At 41.9% G+C, this 25,429-nt stretch overlaps 1 protein-coding gene across 2 annotated transcripts in view; it reads right to left on the bottom strand.

Moving 5' to 3' along the window:
• LOC108709933 (LHFPL tetraspan subfamily member 6 protein) overlaps window positions 1-25,049 on the bottom strand; it is a 114,673-nt gene extending 89,624 nt beyond the window's left edge. Inside the window, exons 1-2 of one of the 2 annotated variants that reach the window (XM_018250207.2) lie at window positions 24,799-25,049; window positions 15,782-16,316 (exon numbers count right to left, since the gene is read on the bottom strand). In XM_018250207.2, the coding sequence (XP_018105696.1) occupies window positions 15,782-16,166 (385 nt within the window). In that variant the 5' untranslated portion in view covers window positions 16,167-16,316; window positions 24,799-25,049. Of the gene's footprint in view, window positions 1-15,781; window positions 16,317-22,119; window positions 22,348-24,798 lie in introns of those variants that run through there. The other variant, XM_018250208.2, reaches the window with a different exon arrangement.
• Between the last annotated feature and the right edge of the window lie 380 nt (window positions 25,050-25,429).

Here is a 25,429-nt window from a genome sequence, read left to right as displayed (position 1 = left end):
GGCTCCCAACGGCCCTTGTGGAGTTTTTTTTTTAAAATTTCAACAATTACAAGTTGACTTGCAAACATATGTTTATACACATACAGTTCTTCAGAATATGCAAGTCATCAAATATAAGTCCACATTACAGAAAAAATAAAACAAAAAGAATAAAATTACTATAACATACAAATTCCGGTGAAGAGAGAGATTCATTGAAAAATAGAAAATAAAAAAGACATAATGACCCATCATATGTCAATTGTTATTAATTTTACATGTCTCAGAATTGCACTTACACACATGCTTAGATATATAGAAAATTGCCGTACTGGGTCTTGCCACACCATCACGGCACTCAATGTTTCGGGGGACATCATGGGCTGATCCTGATATCTCTATAGCTCAGCCAGGGCGACCAAATATTCAGGAACAGTGTTTGTTTATCTCTGATCATATAGGATAATTTCTCCAGTACCATGACATTACCTTGTGGAGTTTTTGAGTGCCTGGATGCCCTATTTTGTGCTATTGGTTTATCCACCCCCAAGGGGAGTCTGATGCTAAAAGTAGCCAAGTCTGAAGGATGGTGAGCAGGTCCGGATTGAGAATTAAAATAGGCCCTGGCATTTCAGGTACACAGAGGCCCAATCAGCCCACTCAGAGGCCCAAACAGCCCCCACCAGCCCACTAAATACTGACTTTCTATGGCACCTTATAGCAGCCCCTCTGGCATTTGCCAGAACCCACAGATTGCCAGTCCAGGCCTGATGGTGAGATATGGCATGAACACCTGCAAACCCACCCTGAAGTAAATTAGAAATTATAGTAAACGATAGATACTTTTGAAAAATATATCACATGGACACCCCTTCAAACTATTGAAATCCCATCATTGCCTCCACAGGAACCACTATATAGTACAATGACAATCTTGACAAATCTGTCCTTATTTTTGGCAAGGCGCAATGCTATTTTAACCCCATAATCCCCAAATCGAGCAGGGTTAGAGAGGCATGCCAGGATACCAGGAACTCTCTTGGTGGGTCAACGTTATGATAAATCTCATCAGTTCCCTTTTTTTTATTTCTACCTCAAAGCTGTGCAGTAAAGGAGTTATTTACTATATTTTATATTTAATGGTGCACATATGAGTATCAGTTACTAGCAAGAATTCAACCCTTAACTACAAAAAAAACCTTCCCCTTACCCTACGTAGACCCCCCTCCCTCCTCCCCCTCCCCCTAGCCTAGCTACTAACCCAGGGAAATGCCCCTAACTCTTTACTTACCCCTCTGTGCAGATTCAGGGATCGCAGTTCACGGCAGTCATCTTCTGGGTCTTCGGTAATCTGAGACTGAGAAGTGGCGCATGCACAGTTGGAGCAATTTCCCGGTTCGTGACAACTGCGCACGCGGCGAAATGGACGGAAATTGCTGAAGCGCCGGAAGAAGACATGAAGACCCGGAAGATGGCTGCCGTGAACTGCGATCCCTGAAATCAAATCTAATCTGACATGTTTTAGATCATAATTAGTTATGAGCCAAATTTTTCGCCAAGTTTTCGCAGCAAAAATGACGTCCATAGACTAATGGGTGGAAAAAATTGTCGGCCATAGACTTCAACTAATTATGGCAAACTTTTTGCAGTTTCGCATATTTTTGGCAAAGCGAAACAGGTCAGATTCACCCATCCCTAATCATTAACTAATTGAGGAATCATGCAGGGTTTTGCCCCAGGCCCCACTACCGATATGGGCAACCCTGAATCCCACATTGTTAGAACTAAGCATTATTTAATCAGTACCTTATTATCATGAGACACAAGCTGCAGATATATCAGTACCTGTAACATATAAAGTAAATTGGATAGTGCTGATTTGAGCGAATAATTAGAGAGTGACTCGAGACAGAGACAATAAAATGCTCAGCTTGCTCATTCCAAATACAGGGCCTGATCAAAAGGGTCACCCTGAGTGGTATTTGTACTGCACAGTGTGGCAGACTCGGCTACACAGTCATGGGGACTTCTAAAGCCAGAATATTCATAAATTAACTCTCCCAGTACTTTTTGTTTCACAAGAAAAACATTGCCAAATTGCTTGGAATTAAACCTATTCAGCCAGAAGAGTATATTTAAGAAACGCGAGGAACTTATTTGCACTGTAAAGAGAAACTGCTCACAGAACCCAAGTAGAATTTCCTCATTGAAAAGTAAATGAATAACATAATTATGTATAAGTATACACATCATTTTTTTTGTACTATGTGTAGTCTTTGGGTGTTTGCAAACTAAAAAATAATCTGTAAAGGGAATTATGTGACCATAAATGTTAAAAATGTTCTATGCAGTGGGATATGGAAATATGCAGAGGGTAAAGAAAAGGAAAGAAAGGCTAAAATAAAGTAAGCTTTATCAGAAAGGTCTATATATACACCAGTAAACCCTCAAAGTAATGCTGAGTCCTCTGTCATAAGAAACACTGCATTTCTTTCCTTCTATTGTGTACACATGAGCTTCTGTATCAGACTTCCTGTTTTCAGCATAAACCTCCAGGGCTAGGGCTTGAGCATGCTCAGTTTGCTCCTCTCTCCCACTTCCCCTCCCTTTTCCCTGCTGTAATCTGAGCCTAGAGCTATGAGTGAGCTTGTCAGTCCAGTGCCTAGGGTGGCACAGCACTGCCTATGTTGAACCCAATGAATCCTGTCCACATCTGTCTTGTGTGCATAATGAAAGGAACTAATGCAATCAGATCAGTCCAATGTGGCCTCGACCAAACAAGCAGGTCTCCAGGTGTAAGACCAACCTTAGTTGGAATCCCAGTACTGGCAATTAACAGACATGTGCTTCTGTATCAAACTTCCTGTTTTCAGCTTAAACCTCCAGGGCTAGGGCTTGAGCATGCTCAGTTTGCTCCTCTCTCCCACTTCCCCTCCCTTTTCCCTGCTGTAATCTGAGCCTAGAGCTATTAGTGAGCAGGGAGAGACTCAGGCAGGAAGTAAAGTCACACCAAGCTAATATGGCAGCTGCTAGCCTTAACAAACAGAGAACTTCTAGAGCTGTTTACTCAGGTATGATAAAGCATTTTGCAGAATAAATGTAGTGTTATAGCTTGCACTATTGTGGCTAATCTATTGGCAATAAAATGCTTTAGTTGCTTCCTTCTCCTTAAAAATGGTTACTGTGATACACTTTCTACCACTTCTCATATGTGTAAAGGGGTCATTTACAAATGTAAATGAGACCACCATGTTTTAAACCCAGAATTCAATCTATTTTCCCATGATTCCAGTGTCATTGCAGCCACAAGGGGGTGAGAGGTAGCCACTGCTAGGATTGTTCCAAGTCCCCTTCTAACCCTACTTAAAAGTGCAAAAAAAAATATGGCCCAGCCACCACCAGAGACTTTGCTATATAAATTTAGCAGTGGCGCTTAGGGGGTACCTGGGTAATCAGGGGCACATCACGGCATAAATACATAACACGGGTGCAGTTTGCTAGAGGTGGGGGCACTTGTAAGTCTAGGGTGGCAAAGCACTGCCTATGTTGCACCCAGTGAATCCTGTCCATATCTGTCTTGTGTGCATAATGAAAGGAACTAATGCAATCAGATCAGTCCAATATGGCCTCGAACAAACAAGCAGGTCTCCAGGTGTAAGACCAACCTTAGTTGGAATCCCAGTACTGGCAAATATCAGACATGTGCATAAAAAGACAAGATATACCTTCACAAAATAAACTTTTTTTTCCCCCAACTGTTCTATTCAACTATACACTGTTTTGATACACAAAAACAAAAAAATTGTATTGCAATGATCGGGCCCATTTAAGAATCACTGGCCCCTCCAAACCATAAACACATTTCCCAGCCAATCGCCTGCCCTTTAACTATAGTGATTAGCAATATGCGACGCAGTAACGAGAGCCAAAAGGGTAGAACTAGAACATCATTATGGAATATTAATATAAATGAGCTCAGAGAATGATATTCAATCATGGGAACGTAATTGTCCAATTGCTTGGAAAGTTTCTTTACTGTGCCAAAAAGTCTTCAGGGAATGTACAAACACTGGGAGAGCAATGACCTGATTTATACCGTGCGATCGAGGAGCAATTTTAATCAATCACTCACTTCTACAGAATTGTTACACTTTTATAATTCAATGTATATTCATTCAGTGACATACCGTAAGTAATTCTTGGCTCTTAACCATTCAAAGCTAGTTGCACAAAGGATATCTACTCAGCACACCTAAATGGCATACATACACAAACAGGCTGTGCCGATTAAAGGGGAAGTATGTCTTTGCTAAATGGCTCTGCTTATTGCCAAAATAATTTAATTTAAAAGAATGACAATATAATGTATTGCTTCCCAGTACTAGTACAACTGGTTGCTTCAGAAACTCTACAATAGTTTATATAAACAAGCTGTCGTATAGCCATGGGGGCAGCCATTCAAAGCTGAAAAAGAAGAAAAGGCACAGGATACACAGCAGATAACAGATAAGCTCTGCATTATACAATGGGATTCTTCAGAGCTTATCTGTTATCTACGGTGTATCCTGTGCTTAAATGGCTGCACCCATGGCTACACAGCAGCTTGTTTATATAAACTATAGTTGTGTTTCTGGAGCAAACACACCAGTTATACTAGTTTAAGGCAACAGTACATTATATTGTCATTCCTATTACATTTTTAAAATTTAACTTTAATATTGTCATCCTTTTACATTTTTAAAAATTCTTGGCGTTACTGTTCCTTTAAATAAAGGAACCCTTATGTATATGGTACCGACATGATTCTAATTAGGGATGCACCGAATCTAGGATTCGGTTCGGGATGCGGCCAAGATTCTGCCTTTTTCAGCCGGATTCGGCCGAATCATGGTGCCTGGCCGAACCGAATTTGCATATGCAAATTGTGGGGAGGTCGGATTTCATGTGACTTCTTGTTGCAAAACAAGGAAGTAAACCAATTTTTTTCCACTTTTTCCTTTCCCGCCCCTAATTTGCTTATGCAAATTAGGATCCGGGTCGGTATTCGGCCGAATCTTCCATGATGGATTCGGCCGAATCCAAAATAGTTGATTCGGTGCATCCCTAATTCTTGAACAATTTTTGAAGTATTTTAGTACAGTGCTTTTAGTTCAGGCACACTGGGGGCCCAAGCATTGGTGGAGAAAAACATTTCTTAAAAGCACTATTTTGTGCCACTTAACTACCCACTATGCCAACAGCTTGTATTATGTTGGAAAACGAGGAATAAAAATAACTGACCACATCCCCAAAATGACAGGTTATTTCTCTAAAGAACTGCTTAAGAAAATATTTTTTTTTTTATTCTGAAGCAACTACCGGTAAATTGTTTCTGTCTGGGGGATCCATACTTATTGCAAGGAACATCACTAAGAAAAGATACAGGGTGAAGTCAGAGATCGCCACAGTCGTCTAGAGTGAAATTCTGCCACTCTCCATTAATTTCTATGGAATTTTTAAAAGAATATTTATCAATGGGTAAAGTGAAAGTTCATCCTTTGATAAATACACCTTTCCACATAGAGTATTTGCATTTAATCCGGAGTGACCATCTTACAGTCTTTTACTTTCAGCAATAATACTAGCCCAGTATTGGACTGGTGCATACTGGGGCTACCACCCCAGGGGTCCCCTGCCCCACTTTTCACTTGCAGCCAAAATCGGGGGGAGTGCTTATATCCTGAGTAGGTGGTGCCAACGATGGCCAGGGCCCACTGCATTTTTCCCTGGTGCCCCGCCTGCCCAGTCTGGCCAACACATACTGTATGTTACCACTGTGATATTCTTTAACTGAGCTGGAAAACCATAGAATTTTTTTAAATAAATGTATTTTGGAAAGTTGGAATTACTGTTCCATTATACAAAAAACTGTTTTGTTGGTGGAGCACCTCTTAAAGTCTATTTACAACAGGATTCATATCAATTAGCCCCAATATAATGAGTAACCATGTCGCTGCTCTGTGCTCAATAGTTTGGCTGCAATTTTCCAATATCTGTGAATCAGAACACAATGGAGACCTTGGCTGTCTGAGAAGAATATTTGCACACGTGCATTACAGGGGAGCTCCTCTTTAAATGGTGACCACAAAGGAATGAATAAGACAAGCTAGATAGAAGTCAAATAGATTCTAGTCAATAGATTTCTAATGGATGTACCCCACCTCCAGCTCACCACTCACTAACATGTTGTGTTGTGGAGTGCTCAAACCCTTAAGGTGGCCATACACAGGGAGATCCGCTCATTTGGCGATGACAATATCGCCAAAGGAGCGGATCTCTCCTCGATATGCCCAAATTGATGTGGGTGATATCGGGCTGATTCGATCGTGACACCTAGTGCCCAACGTTCAGATAATAATGCTGCCAATACGGGCAGTCGGATTGCGGGATCTCATCTACGAACAGATGCGGCCACAATCCAACGGGATTTTTAACCCTGCCCGACATCGATCGGGGAATCCCGTCGCAGGTCCCCACCAGGGCCGGAACTAGGGGTAGGCAGAAGAGGCACGTGCCTAGGGCGCAAAGGCCTCTTTTGATGCTTTCCCTTAGTTCGGACCCATTTGTGGCTGCAGTTCCTGCTCAATGACGATTGTGTGCTCTTCCGCGCTTGCGCATTTGCGTGGCACCGACGCTTTCACGTATGGGCACTCACGCAGGCTCGGCACTTCCACGCATGCGCAGTCACTCGTTCTCTTCTGCGCATGTGCGGACGATTGGGAGCGCCGTAGTCGGCCAGGTTGCCTTGTGCGACTGGTCGACTTGGCCCGGCACTGGTCCCCACGCACGGGCCGAATCGGCAGCCGGCCCGTGTATGGTCATCTTTAGTTATACACCAAGAGGGTGTCAGATGCTTAAACTGGATGACCTTTGCCTGCCCTTCAGGTCTTGCATTCAATATAAAGTAAAACCAGTAGAACTCTGATAAAGTTGAAGAGTGGATCCATAATTTATTTAGCCTATGTGCATACAAATTAAGGGCAACGTTTTGGGCTCCACTGAGCCATTTATCAAGCCTCTCCAATACAACTTGAAGATGAGTAGCTTCTTGTTTTACATCGCGCTGAGGGGATGGGGCAATGTTCTCATAAGCTGGAACGCGGTTTAAATTTGTTCAGAACATTGTCCCACCCCCAAACGCGCTGTCAGTGTTCAAATTCAAGCGGTGTTGGAGGCCGACACTGGTTAGTAAGGTGAGCTGGGGGAGATATGGGGGCATTTCCATTTGAAAAGAATAGCAGCACTAAGGTTTATGTGGGCATAGTTACCCACACATTAAACAGGTCACTATCCTTTAAAAAAGTGAATAAATGGAAGAAAAACCACTAGAGTGAGGCAAGAAGATGTGGATGAATGTTTCATCTGTACGTGATAATTTGAGAAGGTATGGCACATGCTGTGCACAGGCAAGGAGCAAATGGCTGACAGTAATGCCTATAAATGACTTTTTATGGTGTGCCCATACTGCACTTATTTAACCCACATCACATAAATACCATTAGGAGGAAGCTGAACACTTGCCAGTGACATTTAATACTGTAGAAGGAAATTCTTTAGTTTAACAGAACTTTCCAAGTTGACTGGCTGTTTCTAAATGAATTGTAGTAGAGTTTAGATCTGTGCACTCCATTGATGGAAGTAGCAATAAAAACACAGTTGCCGTTTGATTTTTCTATGTTCAATGCATACACTCATTTATTGTACACGGATGCAGAATATGTTGGTACTTATTATTATTATTAGACTTGCATGTTGGACATTTCTGAAAGAGAGAAAGCATTAGGTTTGCAGGTTTTGTATTTAGCCACAGGAGGAAGTTCATATATATAATGACTTGGATGGTCTTCCCTTAAATGCCAATGGGATCTCCAGGCACCTTTAGCACAGAGGAAGGGCGGTTAAACCAGATGTTTGATTTAAGAAAGCCATCTTTGTTTCAGCAATAGCCTTAGGTAAGATTATTATTAATTTTGCATATCTTTTGTCTCACACAGACTATACAACAGCTAATGTGATCTGGTTGGTTTTGCTAATTAAAAAAGTGTAGCCCCCATCACCATCAGCCCCCCCCCCCCCCCCGTCATCAGGCTGCTTGATTTATAACTCTGTCCTCCGCAGGAATCACTTCTTCTAGGAGGCTGTTCATATAGGCATTTTCCGTCCTCCTGATGATAGTGTGTAAGTTGTCGAGCAAAAATATCCCTTATTTTGGCAAACAAAAGCCCATACTTGCAGACCCAAACTGCAAGGGGGCAGATTAGATGGTCTGAATAGACGGAGGCCTGGAATGACTCCAGTATGTGGTAGTACAGTATCCCTATGCATGTATTTTTTTAACATGGAAATGGCATGGTTTGTGTAACATTCTGCAAGTAGGGAACTGCTGGAGGATGAGGGGGGTAAGTACAAGTGGTAGATACTAATGAGGTTTTGTGGTAAATTGGGCAATGGATACATCATACGGTCACAAGAGTCTTTCATGCCTAGAGACATTATTGTCACCTAGTCTAGCTGGTAAAATAAAATACAAGCCAGGTTGCAGTCATTACAAATTTATCAGCAATGTAAATTAGAAGTACACCTTTCGACCCTGGCCTGCCCCAATCCCTCTCCCAGCTCACATTCTATATCCCCCTATCATCCTACCCTACGTACTAAATCCCAGCATGATCTGCACCTTTAAATCAAAACCACCCCATCCCTTGCACCAACCCCTTTAAAGGGGACCTGTCACCCAAAAAAATATTCCAAATCTCATTTTATCACATTAGTCAAGCAAAATAAACTTTAATTACACCATATAAATTATTTGAATCTTGTTTCCTTCAGTCTGGGAATTCATAATTATAGCAAGCAGGCAGGAGCCATATTGTGGACACTGTGATTAAGACAAGCCTTGCATCATCTCAGAATCTTGTTTGTGCACCAGAATGAGGGACCTGATGTCCATCCCCATGCCCTGGCTACACAATTAAATGGTAACGAGAACTGGGGGAATGTGGGGGAGAGCAGTGACATCTAGGAAGTGCTGAATGGAAAGTGAAAGTAATTGTCTGCCCCGCCTCTATGCCTAGAGGAGGGGCAGGCAATATTTGATTGACAGCTGAGATTTTAAATGAGTTTACAACAGCTATGAATACATTAATAAAAAAAAAGTATTTGGATTTCATGTTTAATTTGAAAAGGAGTTTGATTATACAGATTTTTATGTCTGGGTGACAGGTCCACTTTAACACCAGGCCAGAATAATGTTTCCATAATAGTGGCAACCCTACCCGGAGAACATGGTTGTCTCTCTATAAACCTGGTATTAGGCTTCCTCTGATAGAGCAGAATGTCCCACAAGTTCCATTCACAACATACCCAATGTACAGGACTCTTCTCACTTTAATATAAAAGCCTGAGAGCTGCAGAGGAAAAATTTTAAATAATACAAAAATAAAAAATTACGGTTCAGTATACGTATTTTCTGGTTAGTGGTATTTTACATACTGTGTGGGTGGTCTTTTAAAAAAAGTATGGGTCATTTCTAGGGACAACGATTCCCTTACTTAATAAAAAATGAAACTGCTGTAAGTAATGATAGGCAGTTGGAGTCTGCGTGAAAGAATGCAATAAGCCTTCCATTCTTCAGTTGCTTAATCCAAATATCAATTGCTGGTTGTCAACACTTCTCCTGAGTATATACTGCAAGGGATTCTGGGTCTTTGGGTTATCAAAGGCAAAATATACCCAGGAATGCATGCAAATCAATTAATTCTGAAGTCAAGTAGTTTCTCTCACATTACACATCACAAAATATTCACCAAAACCCCCTCAGAGCCCTACAGGTCCAGCAAATAAAACAGAGAAATTTTGTGTTTACTAATCCAATTTTTTTAAAGGAAATTTTTACACTTAGTTTAGGCTGAAGGAATGCAAAGCTTTAATTCTGTTTCGAGCAAAAAGAAGAGACTTAAAGGAACCGTAACACCAAAATACTAAAGTGTTTTAAAAGAATGACAATTTAATTAAGTGTTTCTCTATATTAGTAAAACCGGTGTATTTGCTTTATATAAACTATTCTACAATAGTTTATTTATACAAGCGGCTGTGTATCCATAGGGGCAGCCATTAAAACAGGTCCGGACTGAGAATTAAAATAGGCCCTGGCATTTCCTGAACACAGAGGCCCAATCAGCCCACATAGAGCCCCAAACAGCCCCCACCAGCCCACTAAATACTGACTTTCTATGGGACCTTATAGCAGCCCCTCTGGTATTTGCCAGAACCCACAGATTGCCAGTCCGTGCCTGCATTCAAAGCTGAAAAAGGAGAAAACGCACAGGATACACAGCAGATAACAGATAAACTCATACAATGAGATTCTTCAGAACTTACAACTGTGTATCATGTGCTTGAATGGCTGCCCCCATGGCTACACAGCAGCTTGTTTATATAAACTATAGTTGTGTTTCTGAAGCAAACACGACAATTTTACCAGTGCAGGGCAACACTACATTATAATATTCTCATTTATTTTAAACACTTGAACACTCTCGAAATTAGCACAGTATTGAATTTTCTTTTATAGACCTTGAAGTATTAGGTGGGTTGAGGCTGCAGCAAACATATGTATAATTATCTTGAATAGAACAGTACGTGGGTCAAACACAAGTAGATTTGGTCGAGCTTTTTCATAATTGACATTAATTTTCTATTTTGTTGTGAGATATTGGCAGTTTTAAACTGCTAATACCAGAATTTTGGCTTTATATAGAAAATGCATAGAAAGAGCGTAGGGAAGAACTCTAAAAGCACTAAAACTAAAAATGAATTTACACTGCAAAAGTTATTTCTCTGTTTAAAAAATGTAATTCGTGTAACTTTCATATTGCCTTATATGGACTGCCCTGTTAAAGGGCTGTGGTGGTCTTGGGCTGGTATATAAACCCAAAACATATGACAGACTTCTTTTTCAAGGTTTAGTTCTCCTATAATCTATTTATTGCCTTAGTTATAATAGTTTATAATGATCCCCCCTGTAGGTTTCTCTCAGTTCTGGCAGAGTTAAGCATTTAGTGTCAAGCATGTGGCAGGTCATGAACATTTACTCTTCATTAATTGAGCAGAAAAACAATACCGGCATCAAGTTCAAAGTGACTTATGGTTTGTTGAGCATTATATTTGGATTGGAGTGTTCCTTGCGTTATATATCAGTACAATGCACTTGTGCCTGACTTTCCTTAGCTACAGGGAGGTACAGTATGTAGTAGTAACACAGTAATAAATTGGTCTCAGTTTAGTAACCCTTTGGCCAATCAGCAGCTAGATTTTACTGGTGCTAGAAATATAAGAGCTTATATCTGTTTTGCTACTCTGTATTACATACCTTCTAATTGTCCCGTTTTTGGAGAAACAGTCCCGATTTTGACAGCTCAACCCACATTGTTACTGAAGTGTCCTGACTTTCTCTTTGATCTCCTGCACTGAACAGCCAGAAAAAGATACAAAGTTTCTAAAACTTAATTGGTTTTTGGAGAGCTCAGAATACCTGGCAGGTGCACTTCGAAACATTTGTTACAATTTAAGATAAAGCAAAGAAACAATTGTAACTAAAATAAGCAGGTCTCTGGCGGAAACTGTGACTTGCAGTTTAAAGGGTAATTCACCTTTATTAGCAAAACTGTAATACATAAAACCCAACACTATAACCCTCAGAAATTCGTTCAAATTTCCATAACTTGCCAAATTTTGTAATATGGACGTTGCAATTGGGGGTGTGGCCATAAAATGGGCATGGTCAATAAAAAATGCCTATTGACTTTAAAGCATTAGGAGAAAAAAAGTCGCCATATGATAAACGCCCACTGACTTCGCCCAGCGACAAATCTCCTCTTCTTCAGGGCGACTAATCTCCCCGAACTGCCTTCCCATCGGCTAGAATGAAAATCGCAGACGGGATGGCACTCGGAGTACTTCGTTTTCCAAAGTCGCCTCCTGATGGAAACCAGGTGACCAATCTCCCTGAATCTGACACTGTGTCTCTGTCCTTATGTACTGGGAGAAAAAAAGTCACCTTAAGAAAAAAACGCCTATTGACTTTGAATGCTTTTGGAGAAAAAAGTCGCCATAAGAAAAAACACTCATTGACTAATGCATTAGAACAAAAAAGTCGCCATAACAAAAAACGGCTATTGACTTCGGATGCATTCGGAGAGAAAAATTGTCATGTGGCATAAAAAAGCCCATTGACTTCAATGCGATTCACAAATTTTGTTTTTTGAGCAAGCTAGGGCACTCACTTCCATGGTCTTCCATGGAGGAGATTCCCTAAAATCAGACCACACATAGCACACATAGACCAATTTATATTTGCACTAGATATTTTTTCCCTATTCATTTTCAGGCAGTTGCTCCAACTACCACCTGGTTGTTAGGTATGTGGGACCCTGGTAACTAGATAACAGTTTAAATAAATAACTGGTAAGCTCCGAAATAAAGTTTTAAATGATTCCAAATAAAGACCAGTTCTCTTAGAGAAAAAGTCCAGTTCTCTTTATAACATCTTTTAACTAAAATTATATAAGTAAATATTCTTTTTTCAAACCTGAAAAAAATAAATACGAAAATAATCATTTCTACGCAAACACTTTACAGTTGGATGTTGTCCCTGTTTTTTTTTTTACAGACAATGCTGCTGAATAATTCATGTTTTCCAGGCAATTTTTGGCCATTTTCTATAAACTACGCTCATTCATCATTGTCTTGTTAAGAATCTGTGGTGTCAGTGGGTTTTGTGCCATTTTAAGATCATCCATTATTATGATCTGCCATTTATAAAGTCTAAACTGCTGTGAACATCCTGCCCATTTGTTCTCTGTCACAGTGTGCGCTTTTGTATGATCAGGAATCGGTGTCATTCTGGGGGCGCATACCATCCTCTGCTCCAGTTTCACAGGGGCTCATTTTTTAACACAGGTGCAGTAACCTATAGCAACAAAACAGTTGTTACTGGGGAAGTGCAGTTAGACTAATAAAAGCAAACATCTGATTGGTTGCTAGGGGTTACTGTCCCCCTGTGAATAATTAGGAGAGACTGTGTTTTCAAAACTAGAGATAAAAAAAGAGATAAAAATTAAGATTACCGTAGTCATGGCCCAGTATGTGTGTAACCCTGGAGGCTTAAGAGCTAGTCCACACGGGGAGATAGCGACGCGTTTGCGGTCGCGGCGACAAAGCGACGCGACAGTCGCCGCGACCGGCGCAGGCGACAGTTTTGTATGGGCGCCTATGTAAAAACGCCTGTGCTAACCACACGAGGCGATGCGCTTTTCAACAGTCGCCTGAAAATGCCTCGCCAGGCTTTTTCAGGCGACTGTTGAAAAGCGCATCGCCTCGTGTGGTTAGCACAGGCGTTTTTACATAGGCGCCCATACAAAACTGTCGCCTGCGCCGGTCGCGGCGACTGTCGCGGCGCTTTGTCGCCGCGACCGCAAACGCGTCGCTATCTCCCCGTGTGGAATAGCCCTTAATGTTGCAAACTAATAGGATTGTAGACGGACACAGATACAAGACTAACCTGGAATCATATGCTGAATATGCTATGATTTTGTTCACTGGCATGGTTTGTGCTTGTTACCAATACAGGTATGGGATCTATTATCCAGAATGCTTGGGACACAGGGGTTTTTCAGATAGGGATGCACCGAATCCAGGATTCAGTTCGGGATTTGGCCTTTTCCAGCAGGATTCGGAGGAATCCTTCTTCCCTGCCAAACCGAATCCTAATTTGCATATGCAAATTAGGGGCAGGGAGGGAAATCGCGTGACTTTTTGTCGCAAAACAAGGACATCTAAGATGTTTTTCCCCTTTCCACCCCTAATTTGCATATGATTCGGTTCAGTATTCGGCCGAATCATTCACAAAGGATTCAGGGGTTAGGCCGAATCCAAAATAGTGGATTCGGTGCATCCCTATTTTCAGATAAGGCATATTTCCGCAATTTAAATCTTCCTACCATACGTCTGCTTAAAAAAAAAAAATCTGAATTTAAACATACAGGGCCTTATTTATCAAAATCCGAATTGTATTTAATTAAAAAGTTAAACCAAATTAGAATCTTCTATGTGACCTTATTTATTAATAAAAAAGCACAATTTAATCGGATCAGGGACAAACTCGATAAAATCGAGCAAAAATCCTATGTTTTTTTCTGAGTTTTTGCCCCGAATAGCTAGGTTTTTTTGTGCTTTTTCCCTGAAAACCCCACATTTTTCAGATTCTTGCCCAAAAAGTCAGATATAGTAAGATTTTCAGGCTATTTTCAGCGCAGAACACAGAAACTTCCAAATAGGATAGGGACCTCTCCCATTGACTTCTATACAACCTTGGCAGGTCCTTTTTTCTACAAAAAAATCAGATATTATAGTGAATAAACTATATTTTTTTGAGTGATTAAAGCTGACCTTTAGCAAAAATCTGGCAATTTATGTTACATTAAGCCGCATATTTGTCCAATTTGGGCACTGATTCCCTTGGATCGGCTAAGAGGTGCATTACTCAGCAGAAGTGTGGGGAGAGCATTCTCCTGCAGTTCCAGACAGACAGATGTTTTCAATAACTATTCTTGTTTCCTCCCGAGGACATTAATTGTTTTTAAAAAATAAATCTGCGGCAGTGCAACCAACTTGGATATGAGAAACTTGAGAAAGGGCCTGTGACGCCCGAAACATGTCGTGTGCATAGTAATAAAATTGCACATTGGCAGTTATCCTGCTTATTGTCCTTCGTTTTAAATTTATACAACTTGAATATGAGGTTGTAGTTGTAACTCATGCTCTTTCCAATTTGGGTCCTGCAGAGGACCTTGCCATACGAACTGAATATCTGTTAGTGTTTCTTTTATTTTCATGGAAGCAAAACTGTAAGGATACTGGCCAACAACTTCGAGTGTAGATGCCATGGCCCTATACTTTTTTTTTTTAATACGTTGTAGTATGTAGTATTAAAAATACTTTTAAAAGTTACTTTTTGTGTCGCTGTAATTCAAATGTCAAATAGAAACCCTATTTGCATCAGCCAGCCATTGTTGGGCTAGACAAGACAAATTGAACCAGAAAGAAAGAGCATAACTATACTGTCCAATTCAACACCAGACAGAGATCAACTAAGGACGCAATTTGAAGCATAGGATACCAGCCATCTTGCGGATGGCAGACCATCTACATTGTTCCTCAGCAATTAGTTCAGATAAGGAACTGTATTACAACCCTTAGAGAGGTAAAAACTCTGATTGGCTAAAGGTCAAAATGGCAACATTCAACTGTGCTTCTGGGGAACAAACCTTGGGAACCAGTCGCCATGCAGACATTGAAAAGGATCTACTGTGGGCTCCTACAAGGTTGTAATATTTAAAGGCAACGGTCAAGTTTAGCCCAAAGGTGCATTATATTATTTACAATGGGGAAATGTGATAAGGGTCATTCTAAGACACCCCCTAGTGCAGCTGATCACAGAAGGCCTGTTCATAGAAACCAAGAGAAACATGAGTGATTAGATGGTAGAAATAGATGTCTTTCAGGCACTTGCTCTTCAATGTGCCTTGTAATCTATTTTGCCTGCAGTGAATCTGGATCCTGTCACCCTACTTGGCTTCATTGGAAAGGAACAGTTGATCTGTGGAAGTTGTGCTACAGCAGTAAATATCTCCCACTGCTTATAATTTAGTTTTAAACACAAATAAGGGGGAAAAACAGTACGGATGCAATTAAAAAACCTTACCTCCCAAAAACTGTATCCCACCGGCCACTCTTCCCACGGTCCTAGAGATGAGCTCAGACACACAACATCCCATCATCGCTGTCAGGGCAACCAAAAGGAGAAGGCCACAACCAAGTCCTGTAACTACTGTACAGATTCTCCACTCAGGACTTGGGATTGCCTGGAAAGACGCATAGCGGCCACACTGTTCCACCATATAAGTGGTCTGGCGGGATTCATCCCTAACGGGGTATGAGCACCGACGGAAGGTTCCAAACGACACTGGCTTATCCAGCTGGCTACCCAGCAGCCAATATGGCATGAAGAATCCAACACAAGAGGCTGCAGCACACAGGAATGATAGTATTGCCCATATTACTCCAGCGCAGGTCAGACTGGAGGCCATGTTTCTCCTCCCAACGTCATTAAAGGTCAAATAAAGTTAAAATTATAGAAATCCAAAAGAATGGAATTTGTCGAACTTTTGTAATCCGTGGAAAGCCTCAGTAGTCGGGATCCCTGTTGCAATCACTTGTCCATTTTTCTCCACAATCTCCTTGTAAAGTAAAAATAAGAGAAAGACCAATTACAGTCTGAAAGGGAATAAAATTACCTGGAAGATGAAGTCAGCAGTTCTGCTTCATGTAACCCTTTGTATTTGTAAAACGGTTAGGAATGTCATGCTATCTCCCTTTAGCTGGTGTTGCGCTTCAATTTCCATGCAGTTGTAAAAGATTCGCCCCATATCCAATGAATGCACAACCCTAACAAAGCCCATTACACCCCAAATATTGGCTGATGTGTCCTGCTATAGACCCGGTATAACAATACACCAATTAGACTGAGATTTTCTCAGTTATTACATACTAATTCTAAGATTAGGATGCAGGTAAAGTGTTGTGTACTGTGTTACCAGTTGAACAAGTTATAGGATAAAACTTCTGATATGAGGCATAACAAAAGTGGTGTAAAGGTGATACCTTTATTGGCTAACTAAGATGAGAATCATAACAAGCTTTGAGTTCCTTCTGCAAAGCTGATTAGATACAGGGTTACACTGGTTTACCAGGATAACAGGGAATCTTACAGGGGGCCCAATGTATGAGAAATCCAATCAGCTCTGTCTTCTGCCAAAGAGCTACAGAAACCATTTAGTACATTGTATATCTAATTATACATAAGGGGTCATTTACGAGCCCCAGGTACAAGGGCAAGAGTGCTAAATGGCACAGTTAGTGCTCACTAATAGAGCACTTGCACCCCCAAGGTTGCTGGTCTCTGCACTGAGCGTCAAATAAAAATTCTGGTACTCGATGAAGAGAGCAGTGTCAGAGCAGGCAATAAGCACAGAGCCCTGATGCATGCTGAGCCTTCTGATGTTACCTAACTTGTGCATTTAAACAATGTGCAGTTTAGGGGTGGGTTGGGGGGATGCCTACATGCCCCTCTTAAGGTTGCCACACACGGGCCGATATAAGCTGCAGACAGACCGAGTCGGGGGCTTATTGGCCTATGTATGGGACCCTCCGACGCGCTTCCTCCATCGATATCTGACAGGGCTAAAAATCCTGTAGGATTGCAGACCGCATCTGTTCATTGATGCGGTCACATGACTTGGGCTGCCACCTTTTAAAAGGCGGGCCGTAACGTCAAAAGGGATGGGTTGTGACGGCGAAGGGACTGAGCCACGGTGCACGATTGGATGAAGTGGATTGTGATGTCAAAGGGGGCGGAGCCACAGCACGCGAGTCGCAAGAAGCCGGCAAAAAGGTGAGTTTTCACCAGACTGGGGGGCAGGCCACGGGCATTTGTTAGGTGTATTACAAATTTACTGGCTGGTAAATTTGTAATACCGGTCTTGGCAGGTGTTTTACCGTCTAGGCCGGTAAAATACCGGCCGGGTGGCAACCCTAACCGTGACCCGCCGCCCCATATTTCTTTCATTATATAATTTGATCAATGGGCCCCTAGGGTCCATGATCGGATCAGCCCGATATCGCCCACCTCAAGGTGGGCATATCGGGAGGAGATCCGCTTGTTTGGCAAACCACCTTTAGAGTCTGGCCTCACAGGCAGATTCGGGGAGATTAGTCGCAAGGCGACAGATCTCCTCTTCTTCACTGCGACTAATCTCCCCGATCTGCCTTCCCCTGCCTTCCGCCGGCTGAAATGAAAATCACCTAAGGGCAGGCACACGGAGCACTTCGTTTTCCGAAGTCACCCACAATTGACTTGGACGACTTCTGAAAACGAAGTGCTCCGTGTGCCTGCCCCCAGGCGATTTACATTTTAGCCAGCCGAAGGCAGGGGAAGGCAGATTGGGGAGATTAGTCCCCGTGAAGAAGAGGAGATTTGTCGCCTGGTGACTAATCTCCCCGAATCTGCCCATGTGGCCAGACCCTTAGGCTGTGCGATAACTAATGCAGTCGATTCATCTGGTATGCTCCAAAAAGCAGTAACTTTTTTGCATGCAGCATGCTGCCTATAGAGTGGGCCCTAGATGTCCGGTTCTCTGGTGAACCTTAGTAGGCACAGTCAGACATTATCTGAGTCCATCTCATATGTAAGGAAATTAATTGCTGTCATGTAAAAAGTTTCAGATACTGAACAGAAGAAACTGGAAAGATCAGTCTCTTTATGCTCAACAGGTGCTGCAAATGTAATCTTTTCAAAGAAAGTGAAGACAAATCAGTACAAATTGAATGGATTAAGCACAGGCCTTAAGATATGACCACAGTAGGCTGATTCTTATCTTGCGGAGACACGCAGGCCGACCATCACCCCTGCACTCGAATTAGCACTCTTTTGTGCCTGCACCCAGGCCAATGCAGGGGATTTGGGAGCAGATTTCTGTGCTAAAACCTGCAACTATACATTTTGGCAACTACATCAACACCGGTGTCTGCACCCAGGCCAACACAGTGTGGTTTGGGTGCAGGCAAACAGAAGTGCTGATTGGAGCATAAGGGTTAAAGGGGACCCGTCACCCAAAAAAAATATTCAAAATCCTATTTTATCACATTAGTCAAGCAAACTTCAATTAGACTATATAAATTATTTGAATTTTGTTTCCTTCAGTTTGGGAATTCAATATTATAGCAAGCAGGTAGGAGCCATTTTGTGGACACTGTTATTAATACAAGTCTTGCATCATCTCAGAATCTTGTTTGTGCACCAGAATGGGGGACCCGATGTCCATCCCCATGTACTGGCTACACAATTAAATGGTGAAGAGAACGGGGGAATGTGGGGAGAGCAGTGACATCTAGGAAGTGCTGAATGGAAAGTGAAAGTAATTGCCTGCCCCGCCTCTATGCCTAAGGCATAGAGGATGGGCAGACAACATTTGATTGACAGCTGAGATTTTCAAATGAGCGTACTACAGCTATAAATTCTTTAATAAAAAATATAAATTGGATTTCATGTTTAATTTGAAAAGGACTTTTATTATACAGATTTTTGTGTCTGGATGACAGGTCCACTTCAGCCCATTGTACCCTCGGCCTTTGTATGTTCTCTGGGTAGTCAGCCCATTTCTGCACAGCTGCAACTGACTTTTGTAACTATGTAGAAGTTTGTTAGGTCAGTTAACCAGCTGGCTTCTGCTACATTGTTTTAGGGTAAGGTCACACTGGGCGTTTTGGGGAGATTTGGTCGCCTGGCAACTAATCGGCTCGTCTTTGTGGCGACCAATCTCCCCATACGCCACGAGGAAACTTCAAACGACTTCGAAAAACAAATCGCCGCATGTGATTAGCGCCGTCGATTTTTCATTTTAAGCCAGTGCAGAGTGGAAGGCGTTTGGGGAGATTAGTCGCTGCAAAGACGAGGTGATTAGTCGCCAGGCGACCAAATCTCCCCAAAACGCCCAGTGTGACCTTACCCTTAAAAGTCAGAACCAGTAGTGCAGAGAATAGTAAGAAACAAACATGCTTCTGGTAGAATTTACATTTCCAAGTAATCACAGAGTGTTTTTAAAGACTGCATATTGGAAGTTGTGAAGAATTACGTTTTATTTTGGGGGTTACAACCCTACAGCCAGCTTTACACCACGGTTAATGCAGCACCAGACATTTTGGGATTTTCTCTATCCCTACAGAAAATAACCCTCACAGACTCCTGTCCCTGTCCGAGTCAGCAGAACTGCAATGAAAGCGGGCGGCTGTGCATCTGAGAAGGCTTTCTGGACTTGCCCGTTCAATCAGCAAATGTAATTTAGTGGCACAAATGAACAGTGATTTTGGGATATTCAGCTGTGACACAATAGCTGTACAACCAGCCCATAAAGAATTCTCCATAAATCGCCTGCCTGAAAGGGCTGTTTTGTTAGCGAAGCTTTATCTGCCTGCCAAATAACCCACGCCACAAATTAGTTTAAAGGAGAAGGCTGAAAAGGGAGAAAGTTATTTATACTTTTGCTCAGACTACAAGGAGGAAATAGCAATTTCCCCGAGATTCCTTGCCATCAGTAATTGGGTACAATGGCCATTTGCTAAAGAACAATACATCTATCCTTTATAAATCAATGTTATCTTAAGGGAACACCGTTCTCTTGGCAACCTGTAAAGATGTAGGAGTCAGCTCCGTTACCATGCACTTAACACACCCTGTGCTTTATACAGTAAGATAAGGTATAGTGATATGGCAGCAGCCCCTGGGGTCCTATTGCACTCCTACCGGAGAAAAAGAAACACTGTATTTAAGTGTGTACTATCCATTTTGTGGAGTACAGTGTGAGCTTACAATCTAATTTCCCTATCATAAGTACACAAGCACACACTAGAGTCAGGACTTCTACCAATGGGTTTTGGGTTATAGGAGGAAACCCACATACAAACACTCCCCAGAAGAGAGCCCTACTGATGGGAATCAAAACCAAAAGGCACCAACAATTAAAAGCATGCAGTCTACCCTTGGCGTCACTATGCAATCCATTAACATAGTAAGTTAGGTAGAAAAAAGACAAACGTCCATGAAGTTCAACCTTTAAACTATATTTTTACCTGCCTAGTTGGTCCACGGGAAGGCAAAAAAAAAAAACATTTGAAGCCTCTGTTAGACAGTGCTACGGGGGTCACTTTACAATGAACTCTGCAGGTATCACATACAGTAGTATTGAGTTCACAAGATGCCAAACTGTGGCTATAAGGTAGAGTCCTGCCGCGGGTTACCCGCAAAAAAAACGGGCACCCTGCGGAATGAGGGGAGGATTTTCAGGTGCGGGTATACCCGTGGGTCTGCAGGTTGCAGGTCGGGTTGCGGGTCTCATCTAAATTGTCTATATTTTACTCCTTTTAAAGTTTTACAAAAATTGTTTCTGTCCTGGCCACTTCTGATGATGGATGGCACTTCCGGTTTGCAGCACATCACTTCCTGTTTGATGGTGGTCGGCGGGTTGTGGGCCGGGTTGAGGATAAGGCAGTTGCTGGTCTGAGTAGCGGATCAAAGTGGGTAAATATGCGGGTTGCGGTTTGGGTCGCGTCTGGGTCTTAGAAATTGGTTCCGCGCAGGACTCTACTATAAGATCAAGGACAGAAATGGAGTTTTTACGTTGTGTTTTTAAAAAAGCTCCGTCGGGCATAAATACGCATAAACTGCACTACCACTAAAACTAATGGAAAACACACTATGGCAATTCTCACAGGGCCCTTGCAAGCCGAAATCCGCCATGGGACCCCAGTATTAACTTTTTTTTGAGCAGAAACGCCAATACGTCAAGAAACTACCAAATCATTAGACTCTACTTTTATTTTACGTAATATACGCAGCATATTTTAAATATGGCGTCCAAATTCTCGTGAGATAAATTACGCATATACGTTTTTACAGCGTATTAGTCCAGTGACTTAATTACATTGCATTTGATGATCATTCCTGCTCCGTTTTGCATGTAAATAGCTTTTTTATTTTTAAATAGCTTTTATATTTCTAGCCAACGGCATGATGGGGATCGGGGACAATGACAAGTTCTTGTTGGGAAAAAAACCTATGTGCTGAAAAACGCACGTTGATGGTCGCGTGTGGTTTCAGTGGCGTATTTACGCACAACCAAGATCTTTTAAAAACGCAACGTAAAAACGCCATGTCTGGCCTTGCCCATAAAGCATCATATGATACTGAAGCGTAGGGTGAGTATTTTGTACGGATTATTCTGAAGTGCTGAGAATACACTGATGGAGACAGCTTACTGTCAGGGGCCACCAGTATCTGCTCATTGCAATTAGGTCATGTCAAATTATAGGGCTGGGATTTGCACATATTGATCTCCTGCTGCAGCTACTTGGGGGTCACTTTATATTGAACCTTATAGATATCCAATAATGCTTAGCATACAGTGCAGAACTAATGCAACCTCTTACCTTGAGCTGTCACCTTCTAAAAAACACTTGCTCCAGTGAGATGTACTGATAGCCTCCCGTGCTGGAAACCCTTGTGGTAGAGTCCTGCGCGGAACCAATTTCTAAGACCCGGACCCGACCCCGCAGCCCGCGTCCAGAACAGCAACTCGCATATTTACCCACTTTGATCCACTACCTTACCCGGACCAGCAACTGCCTTATCAGCAACCCGACCCGAAACCCTTCAAACTCCATCAAACAGGAAGTGATGGTGCTGCAAACCCGGAAGTGACATCATCAAAAGTGGGCGGGACGGACACAAGTTTTGTAAAACTTTAAAAGGAGTAAAATATAGACAATATTACATAAGATAAGAAATTTAGATGAGACCCGCAACCCAACCAGCAACTCCGCAGACCCGGGGGTATACCCACACCTGAAAATCCTCCCCTCATTCCGCAGGGTGACTGCTTTTTTTGCAGGTAACCTGCGGGTACCCGACCTGCTGCAGGACTCTACCTTGTGGACACCCTACAGCAGGGACAGGGAATCTGTAGCCCAGCAGATAATATAGTGAATAAAGTACCCCCTCTTGTAACTCTGAGGTAACTTCTAATATCCTCATATTTTGCAACTGGGGGTACTTTATTTATTATAATACACAAGTTTCAATGAGTCATGTGACAGAAATGACATCAGAACTCACTGTTTATAACTGATGACATCAGAACTCACCGTTTATAAGGATATAATTTACAGGATATTCATGGCTTTTGTGTATTATACGAGACTACAGTACCTAGCATCTTCATTACAGCAGACAACTAACACGTGGGAGAGCTGTAGTTCAGCAATATTTGGAAGTCTACAGGCTGTTCAGTCCTATTCTATGGCATTAGGAACCTGTATGTTCTCTATGGGTATCGAGGAAAAGAGACAGCTGTTACTGTTTTGTTACTGAGTCAGTCACTGGGGACAAGGAACATTCCCCTGACTTTACATTATAGGACTGACAGTACCCAATCCAGCGCACCTGATAATTCCCTAACACATTAACTCTTTACTCGCCTGACTGTTCAGAAACCTTCTACTTTCCCGAATATTGTACCTAATGAACAAGATATAAATCATACAGGTCTCTGTTCTGAGTTGCTTCCCGTGCAGTGGAATTAGAGAAATATATATATAAAAATATAAATAAATAAATCTATGAAAAAAGAGCAACCCTATAATTCTGCTGCCTGGGATACAGCTTAGAACTTGTCACATATGGGATTCATTTTAAAGGAGTTGTTCACCCTTGATTCAACTTTTCGTATGATATAGAAAGTGATATTCTGAGTCAATTTGCAATGGATTTCCCTTATTTATTATTTGTGGTTTTTGAGTTATTTAGCTTTTTATTCTGCAGCTCTCCAGTTTGCAATTCAGCTATTTGGTTGTTAGGGTCCAAATAACCTAGTAACCATGCACTGATTTGAAAAAATAATGGAACATGAATAGGAGAGGCCTGAATAGAATGATGAATAATAAAAAGTAGTAATAAAATACATCTGTAGCCTTACAGAGCATTTGTTTACAGAGTTTGCAATTTCAGCAATTGGGTTGCAAGGGTCCAAATTACCCTAGCAACCATGCATTGATTTGAATAAGAGACTGGAATATGAATAGGAGAGGACTTGAATGGAAAGATGAGTAATAAAAAGTAGCAATAACAATAAATGTTTAGCTTTACAGAGAATTTGTTTTTAGATGGGGTCAGTGCCTCCTATTTGATAGCTGAGAAGAATTCAAAGAAAAAAAATATGGAAAAAATAGATAATGAAGACCAATTGAAAGGTTGCTTAGAATTGGCCATTCTATAACATACTAAAAGTTAATTTAAAGGTGAACCACCCTTTAAGATGTCAGGGGGATACTAGTGGTTGTAGTGCAACAACGTCTGCTGGACCAGGTTCATAATTTCCAGTCCAGGGGAAGTTTCCTATCTCTATTTTAGAGTATATATATGTATAACACACAAGAGCCATGAATATTCTGTAAATTAAATCCTTATAATACACAAAAGCTATGAATATCTTTTTTATATCCTTATAAACGGTGAGTTCTGATGTCATTTCTGTCACATGACTCACTGAAATGTGTGTATTATAATAAAGTACCCCCAGTTGTAAAATATGCGGATATTATAAGTCACCTCGGAGTTCCACAACCTGTATAAAATGTATGGTCATGAAATTTCTCGGTAATTTATACTATCCTTATATTTTGCAGAAGGGGGTACTTTAGTCACTATATACACTTGTATATACAATGGATAGAGGGGTGTTCCCATGAGTCTTGCAAGACTTGCTGTTGGGATAGAGACATGAATACAACTAGACTTTGGGAAGTACAGGCTGATACAATACACTAGGCAAACAATCAGAAGAAATACAGCAGAACTGTCCTACTTTATGCAGCTTTCCTTCTCCTTTTAATTTTGGTGACAGCAAGTCCATAACAAAAGTGCTGCCTCGGCAAAGCGACTGCACCCATACTAATGAGCCACAGCCTCACCCTAGCACCTACATCCCACAGACGCCCAGGCTGCTGCTGCTTTACACTGAGAGTTGCAGTTCAGGCGCAGCTGCAGTGCAACAGATCGGAGCTGATCTCTAGATGCTCAGTGTGTGGGAGGCATCGCTCAGAGCCACTTACATTCTACTCCGCTCCGATGTCAGGATCCCTTGGGCGCACGTGCAGCTCGCTTGAGATCTCGGTTGGCGGAATCTGCCCGACTCCGTCCCTTCTCTTCCAGATCCTTCCCTTCTGCAAATACAGAGAATGTCTTCCCCAAAGATCAGCAGCAGCAGCAGCAGCACACACAGCCCTCCCGTCTCACTCAGGAGCCTCTAGTGGAAATGTTATTAGTACATTCCTCAACATTCCCACTGACACAGGCTAAGGGGAGGGGCGAGGAACACTCCGAGTCAAACTCACAGGGGAACCATCAATTCAGGCGAGGCTCCGCCCTCGGCCCCGCCCTCGGCCCCGCCCACAATCCTGTGAGGGAAATAAAGCAGAGAGCAGCCAGAGAGCAGGGATAATAGACTAGTAGAGCTGGTGTGCTGAGTTGTTGTGTGTATCATCTCTCTCACAGGCAACTTGTACTGCACAGAGCTCAACTGTGGCCAAAGTCTATGACCTACAAACTATACAATTGTTTAACCAGTATATACGAAGTTTAGATGCGTTTGTTTTAGGGATGCACCGAATCCAGGATTCAGTTCGGGATTCGTCCAAGATTCTGCCTTTTTCAGCAGGGTTCAGATTCGGCCGAATCCTTGTG

Source organism: Xenopus laevis, chromosome 2S (assembly GCF_017654675.1).
Source record: "Xenopus laevis strain J_2021 chromosome 2S, Xenopus_laevis_v10.1, whole genome shotgun sequence".
In the NCBI taxonomy this organism is placed as follows: domain Eukaryota; kingdom Metazoa; phylum Chordata; class Amphibia; order Anura; family Pipidae; genus Xenopus; species Xenopus laevis.
The sequence above is the reverse complement of the archived record's forward strand: the minus strand, read 5'-3'. Positions and strand labels throughout refer to the sequence as shown.